The 8,006-nt window shown below is 35.9% G+C and overlaps 1 protein-coding gene across 1 annotated transcript; it reads right to left on the bottom strand.

The window, feature by feature from the left end:
• Positions 1–4,930: 4,930 nt before the first annotated feature.
• On the bottom strand, positions 4,931–7,755 carry LOC110027989 (probable xyloglucan endotransglucosylase/hydrolase protein 30). Its single transcript, XM_020729666.1, has 5 exons — positions 7,512–7,755; positions 7,342–7,442; positions 6,846–7,054; positions 5,146–5,626; positions 4,931–5,089 (listed from the first exon to the last, which is right to left on the bottom strand). The coding sequence occupies exons 1-5, from the start codon at positions 7,699–7,701 to the stop codon at positions 5,021–5,023; spliced, it is 1,050 nt and encodes a 349-aa protein (XP_020585325.1). The 5' UTR covers positions 7,702–7,755; the 3' UTR covers positions 4,931–5,020.
• Positions 7,756–8,006: the final 251 nt, after the last annotated feature.

Genomic DNA, 8,006 nt, shown 5'->3' with positions numbered 1-8,006 from the left:
CTGGGCATTCCATTTCACGGGCCAGCAAGCTTTCAGGGAGTTTTCTTGGGTTGTCCAAAACTAAAGCTAAGAAGCAGTTCTTTGGATGTGAACAACTGTCTTCTTTTTTTTCTTCCATCTAACGCAATCTCTAAAAGAAGTTCTTTGAAATAATTTTTCGAGGAAATTAGCGGGGCGAGCTTTACAACAAGATTCATGCCACATTAATTCATTTCAATTTTGACAAAAACTTAACATATTAAAACTAATCAATAAAAACAAGCTCGATGCATTCTTTTTTTGGAGAGAGATGAGTTCAGTCTTAATCACAATTATGTTAGAAATTAATGATTATTCCTCGGAGTGTGTTCTGAATTTGGAGAGATTATTACGTCCGTCATCCGGACACAGAGGCCGTGATACAGCGCAGCTCGGCATCCGGGCGAGAGATGTAAAAATTTTTCCTGAATTTGGATCTTAATTGGATGCAATTCATAACTACATGAGATTACTAAGTTTTTTTTCTATTATCTCTTTTTTTAAGTGCAAGTACTTTGATATGTATAAATTTGAAGCGATAGGTGAGGCAACCGAGCTTTGATTGAGTTGAGCTAAGTTGAGGACATCATGCATTAAGTTTGATTCGACTATACTTAACTGTATAAATGAGTCGAACTTAAGGGAGTCTAAGGCTTGTTCGTCTTCAACTCATTTGATTTATTTATTTTTTTTTTTGTTCGTGTTCATAATGTGTTCAAAATAACTTGTGAATTGTCTATTTATATTCGAGAGCGGGGCGAGCTTTACAACAAGATTCATGCCACATAAATTCATTTCAATTTTAACAAAAACTTAACATATTAAAACTAATTAATAAAAACAAGCTCGATGCATTCTTTTTTGGAGAGAGATGAGTTGAGTCTTCATCACAATTATGTTAGAAATTAATGGTTATTCCTGAGAGTGCATTCTGAATTTGGAGAGATTATTACGTCCGTCGTCGGACGTAGAGATTATTACGTCCGTTGTCTGGACGCCAAGCTGCATCTGGGCGACGGCCGTGATACAGCGCAGTTCGGCGTATACAGCGCAACTCTGCATCCGGGCGAAGGACGTAATAATTTTTCCTGAATTTGGATCTTAATTGGATGCAATTCATAACTACATGAGATTACTATGTTTTTTTCTATTATCTCTTTTCTTAAGTGCAAGTACTTTGATATGTATAAATTTGAAGCGATAGGTGAGGCAACAGAGCTTCGATTGAGTTGAGCTAAGTTTAGGACATCATGCATTAAGTTTGATTCCACTATACTTAACTGTATAAATGAGTCGAACTTCCGGGAGCCTAAGGCTTGTTCGTCTTCAACTCATTTGATTTTTTTCTTTTTTTGTTCGTGTTCATAATATGTTCAAAATAAATTGTGAATTGTCTATTTATATTTGGCTCAATTCAAATTTTTATATTCCAATGAAACTTATGTTATGCTCGAAATAATGACAGCTTCGAAGTGTTGAGGCTCGAGTCAAATTAAAGAGTAAAATTGACTTTTGTAGAAGGGAGATTAATTATTTAAAAAGGATGAGTGATTTTCTTTATCAAAATTTGCCATGAGGGATTAAATCAACTCAGTGAAAGAAGGTTTTGTCATTTAGATGCACACCATGCAATTCTTATTTATTTACATGTTAAAATAGATTTTTTTTTTGCGAGCCAGGCGAAAATATTTTTCATTTTCACTCATGCCACCAAATTCTTATGTGTACACATTTTCAAAAAAAAAATTTATTTTTTATTTACAATCATAGCTAAAATTATTTAAAATTAATAAAATTTAATGTTTTTAAAATATAATATATAAATTTAATATATAAATATCTAATATTTTTTAATTAATTCGACCCAAATCGAGTCAAACGCAAACTAAGAAATCTTTTTTCGTGCTCAGCTTGTTTATATATCGAGCTCAGACAACGAAGGAATCCAACACGAGCTGTTCTTAAACAACGACCTTTTTCGACAACCCTAACTATACTAACTTTGTTCATATTTAGTTTGGGCTGAGCTTTAAAATGTATGTTTGTATTTTGCTTGTATAGGTATTTTTATATATATAATAAAGCTTAGCTTGTATTTAGCTTATTTTTGGCTTATTTAAATTAATTGAGTGTGCACCTAAATGCGCCAATAAATAAGCTCAAAATTTGAAAAATATGTGCTTTAATTGTTATATTAACAAACAATTGTGTGCGTCTTAATTTATAAGCAATTCAATAAATATGAAATTAATGCTTAAAATTTTGACACCAATTAAACAATAATCAATACAATAGGTTAATAAGAAAATCAAAATATATTTTCTTGTAATTCATAAATTAATAAAGTGCTAGAAAATTTAACTGCTCATTGGAATGAGTGAACAAGAAAATAATAAATCAGTTTAACTGCTCATTGGAATGAGTGAACAAGAAAATATTAAATCAGATATATATATATATATGTAGATTCACTAATAATGAATTAATGAGTTTGAAAATATGAAGAAATCTAGCAAAAAATAAATGTAAATATTTACAAAAATAATTTAAAGGTATTGTTTTGAATACTTGCTTACACTACATAAAAAGGTTGTATCATGCTATCATGCTATACTATAGAGTTCAATATGATTTGCAACAATTGAGAATGTCAACAAAGAATCAAATGCTTCAATTTCACTCTTAAAAAGATTCCATCATATTCATATATAACTTATAATTATTGCATTTTGCCTTTTTCAACGCACTTTTTCTATTTTATGGCTTTGTAGTCTTTTCAAATTCCTCTTTCTTATTCTAGTTTTAGACTAGTCTATTGATTATCATTATTAACAATTTTCACAACTCTTCACCCAATTTGCAATCACGATTATCATAATATATACTTATCATTCATGATTTGACCAGCCAGAAAGGTTTAACACTAGAATGTACACCCAAAATATATGATCTTATCGAGCCAGAAGGATCACGCAGTTGGAGCCGCGCCAGCAACCACAAACCTGCAGAGCCAATCATTGAGACCGGTCACACGAAGAACCAGCTACCTCAACCAGCTTGCCATCATGGTCGATTGCTTCTAAAAATAGGAAATTTACATACCATACAAATCTCGCTGGCCAACTAGCCTTCCAGCCAGTAGTTGGCCGCACACCTCAGCCATCTACTCGCGAGATGTATAGCTGCCCTACCTCCTAAAAACAGAAAATTTACATACCACACAAATCATGTTGCCCCCCTTGTCTTCCGACCGATCCCCTCACCCCTCTGACCGGTCATCCACTGGTCGGCTGCCTCTACTCCGGCCAACCGCCAATTTGACCGGCTACCTCCTAAAAACAGAAGATTTACAGTGATACCACTCAAGTTTTATATTAATAAATATATAAATACAATTTAAAGGAAGTATTTATGTGCATACCAACCAATCCATTGTCTTGACGTATCTAAAACTAAACATTGTTATGTTATTTCCCGACTCGTTATGTTCACCATTAGGCCACCTGAGCCGGCCACTCGAAGCCAACAAGTCCAGTTGTGGGAAGCTCCAGGAGGATTGATCTAAGCAAGAAAAAAACCAAAAAATCTCCTCGCTATTTTCCTTTAAACAGAGGAACAAATGTTATATCCCCCTCCCCTCTTTATTTCTCTATTAAAAGAGGACTGACCCCTTACTTGTAAAAGGGGTCCATAGGGCTCTCACTCTCTCACCCCCATGTAGGGAGCTTGCTCCCCTTCTCCCTCACTTATAATTGAATCTTGTGCATAATAATAAGGGGCACTGAACCTGGGCACCCCCTCTATGAGCCAACCCCCCTCCCCCACCCCAAAAGAAAAAAATGGGGCAAGCTTGTTTCTTTCTCTCCCTCTCTTTCTTCTTCCCTCAGAATCCGGCTCTATTCCTTGGGTATGATTCAAATGACAGATTGGAATTCGACAAGAAACTATATTCAATTAAATGCAAATCTATAGCTAGAAGTTTAGTTGTAAACTATCTAAATCATGAGATGAAGCACTAGATATATCTATCATCTAACACTGCTCAATTAAAAGTTTTATATATTATTATGGCAAATTAATAAATCATAACAACATCATGTTAGCAGTTATTGTCATACAACACACGATAAATTAAAATTATTTTTGCATGGGGACATGTTAGGATTAAAAATTGAATCTTACAAAATATGTTATATGAAATATTCTATGTGATTTGTTTATTTTTTATTTAATTTATAATATCATAGACACTTAAAAACTAAAAAAATTCCTTGCAAAATACATAAATAATCAATGTTTTTGTGCTTAATAAATAAAAGAAAGAACATTACTCAGTTTGTTTTGCACTATGAGCGCATATTTTGGAGATAAATATTATATCAATTTCAAATATAATATATTAATATTAAATAAGTAAATAAATAAACTAAATTTAATAAAATTTGAATTAATAATGCATAAGGCACTATCGGGCTTAACATCAATCCTTTAATAACTTACTTATCAAACAGCAAATTAGTTTATTTACAACTATAAATAAACTAATTAAATTGTATTTACATGTGATAAATTTAATCCTTAAACTTTTAAAAGCACTCAAATCTATTTGAATGTGAATGAATTTGAGTATGTATTAACTAAGCCGAAAGCTATATAGATTGATCATTTGTTTTGCTTATAAACCCTAACATAACTTAATACTTCGAAGCCCTCCAATGCAGACGAATACCCATCAGAAATGAGAAAAAATATTAAGTCTAAAGTCCGGACGTGAGCCACATCCGGACTCCCGACGTGATACAATGGAGGTCTGAGCTCCCACCTTTCGGGAACTCCGAACGTAACATCTCTTCAAGAAATGGAAATGATGGATGAGCACCAAAGTATAAACAATCACAATATGCTACAATAATCACCAATTACCGAACTGTTTCTCACAAGCACAAATTATTTCAAAATATTAATTCAATATTGTCCAATTAATTATATCAATCAATAATCATCATATCTCGGCATCTCCATGAATCATATTCCTATTATTGAACTGACCGCGTTTCTTCGATCGGCGCTTGCGCGCAACTCCCTTCATCTTCACCGCAGACTTTGTCGGACGCACAACGGGCGCTTCCGCGCAACTCCCTTCATCTTCACCGCAGACTTCGTCGGACGCACAACGTGCCCTGTCCTTCCAAACTTCTCCTTCTCCCCCTCCACAATTTTACAGTCCGGGAAACTGACCGGGTATCTCACCTCATCATAACAAAAACTGTAAGTCATATACTCTCGTCTGAACTGCATCATGGTTTCATACTTGTGCTCCAACATCACCGAGTAGTCTGCAGCTGCAGTTTCCATCTCTGCTTCCCGGCACTGCACGGCGGCCGGCAACTGCTGTATGGGATCGAGACGGCAACCCTTGAGGATGAGGTTTGAGAACTCGCTGACGAAAGGCGCGTATTTGTAGTTCACTTTGTGTTTTCCGCCTGAAGTCGCCCAGTTGGAGCCGTCCCAGATTGTGGCGTAAATTAACATTGGTTTTGATGGGTAGTCTCCACGCATTGCTTCACTTCTGGTCACCTCTCTTATTGGTATTTCGTCAATATAAAATCTGTCTCGATGTTTAAATGTGATTAGGACATGCTATTATGCATGATGATTGATTAAGAAACGCAATTAATTAAGAAAAATGTTTTATTTAGTGGTGAAGTGAGTCGTATTAGCAGTTAAGTCATTAATCAACCTTCTTGGGAAAAAATATTAGGTCAGGACTATGAAAATAGAGCTACGTTCGGCTTGTAATTGTCATCGTGTAGGAATGTCTCGTTGTGTTGTATGAATATTCTATCAGTGTTATTTGTGAAAAATGAAGTGTTATTGGAATATTTCCCGTGTTACTTGATTTGAGTCTGTGTTATTCACATAACATAGTGGAAATTGAAATAATACGGGGAATATGCCAAATACCATAACCCCAAATCAAGTAACATGGGGGAATATTCAAATAACACTGCAAAATAATTGAATTACACCGCATAATACTCGAATAACACTTCAGTTTTTACAAATAACGCTGATGAAATATTCTTATAACATAACGGGATATTCCTATAACACAAATCTGAACAAGGGCTGTCAAAACGACTTGTTGTTTGCGAACAGCTCGTGTTCGGCTCGTTCTCGTTCGTTAAGAAACGAACACGAACAGTGCATTTACGAACAATTTCAAACACGAGCTTATTTCAAACAAACTAAATTTCAAACGAACCGAACACGAACACAAGCTCTTTTCGTTCGTGTTCAGGTCGTTTAAACCCCTACTTATCTATTTACATATCTAACACCCAAACATGCATGTTTACATGCATGTCACCCAAATCTTTAACATCACCACAAAAATATAAACCATTTCATGCATACTTTTATGAGATCAAGATGTTATAAGTGTAAATATCAAACATTGGGTGTTAGTTATGTAAATACAAAAGAATTGTGCGGTATGTATTTAAATTTCCCAAATTTTTTTCTGAGCTCGAAATATAAACGAGCCGAACACGAGCAGAGCCTGGGCTCGCTGGTATTCGGCTCGTTTACACCCCTAATCTGAACGTATCTTCACGTTCGGATACCTGACGTATTATGCGTTCATCCTCTTATTCTGGCTCATATCCAAAGTTGTTATTAGCGAACATATTCTAGAGGTAAAAGATTTAGTATAAAATTTTAGAAAATGGTCAGAGTGTCTGATCGCAATATTTTAATTTAGAAATATGATAAAAATGCATAAGGATTGAGTGGCATGCATGTAAATGTTCCAAAAAGATGCGTACAAGATGGTTGCATTAGTCCAGACAATGGAGTAACGGTGGGCCTCAGCCGTGGGATCAAAAGGAAGCCGATACCGTTCCTCACGACCCCGATTTGTGCTCCCATTCCCATACACATTAGTCTGAATCCGCCATTCACGTCCCCAGAGATTTCCCAGAAACTCAAAGTCCAGCTCATCATGATTCTTCTCAAATATATCCCCATTCGACATCTAAATTGTTATCATTATCATTCCAATCATCTCATTTTTCAAAATAAATAAATAAAATTTAGCCCAAAAAAAGGAAAATATTTACGTATCTAAGACGTACGCAGTGCTGCGTACGCTGAAAGTTATTCAGAGGGTACAGAGGGTTATATCCGCATTATACCATTTATAGGTTACAAATAAGTTATATGGACGTTGCAGGGGTATAACGCGGATATAATCTTCGTGTACCCTCTGAATAACACGTTGACGTACGCATATATTTTCCCGAAAAAATAAAGAAAACGCACGTAGAACGCGACCACGACGCCGGCCGTGTAATCAGACGGCAGCTTAATTGACGCGCTGAACAAACCGTGGTAATACAAATCCGACGAAATGAATCCCGATCCTGCATTGCCAAAACGCTCAATCAAACACAGTTACGACATTCGCTGAACAAACCGTGGCAATCTCTTACCTGAACGCTGGTTAAGGAGAATCTTGACACTCCGTCCGTCTGGAGACCGCAGAAGGTTGCGCTCGCCGAACAGCGGCAGGTATCCGTCGTCGAAAGTGATTTCCGACACGTTGAATGCAGCCGCGTCTGCGGTCGCGGCCACCGCCGCAGCGGCGAAGAGGAAAGCTAACGCGATCGATGGAATCGACATCTGAATTGCGAAGGGAGAAGGAATGAATGAATGGTGTGGAAATGGAACGTTTTGGGATGGAACGACGGCGGAAATAAAGGAAGATAATTATTTCTGTTTTAGTCATTAAAAATAACAAAATAATGACGTGGTTTTTTTCTAATTGGAGCTGATCTGGCAACTGGCACCGTCCAATTAAAAAAGAGCACGCGACAGACCCGGCTGAGTTGTAACTTTTAATCTATATTCATTGTGAGCAATAAGTCATTTTGGATAGCTGTAACTTACCTAAAAATAAACTTCTGAATAATAATCTGATGCTCAAA

This window comes from Phalaenopsis equestris, unplaced genomic scaffold, assembly GCF_001263595.1.
Source record: "Phalaenopsis equestris unplaced genomic scaffold, ASM126359v1 Scaffold000477, whole genome shotgun sequence".
Taxonomy (NCBI): domain Eukaryota; kingdom Viridiplantae; phylum Streptophyta; class Magnoliopsida; order Asparagales; family Orchidaceae; genus Phalaenopsis; species Phalaenopsis equestris.
The sequence above is the reverse complement of the archived record's forward strand: the minus strand, read 5'-3'. Positions and strand labels throughout refer to the sequence as shown.

Coding starts and splice junctions, on each gene's coding strand:
- LOC110027989 (XM_020729666.1), bottom strand. CDS start 7,701: ATGTCGATTCCATCGATCGCGTTAGCTTTCCTCTTCGCCGCTGCGGCG. Junction 7,055..7,341: donor GCGTCGTGGTCGCGTTCTAC/GTGCGTTTTCTT, acceptor ATAACAATTTAG/ATGTCGAATGGGGATATATT. Junction 5,627..6,845: donor TGGACTAATGCAACCATCTT/GTACGCATCTTT, acceptor ACATCGAGACAG/ATTTTATATTGACGAAATAC.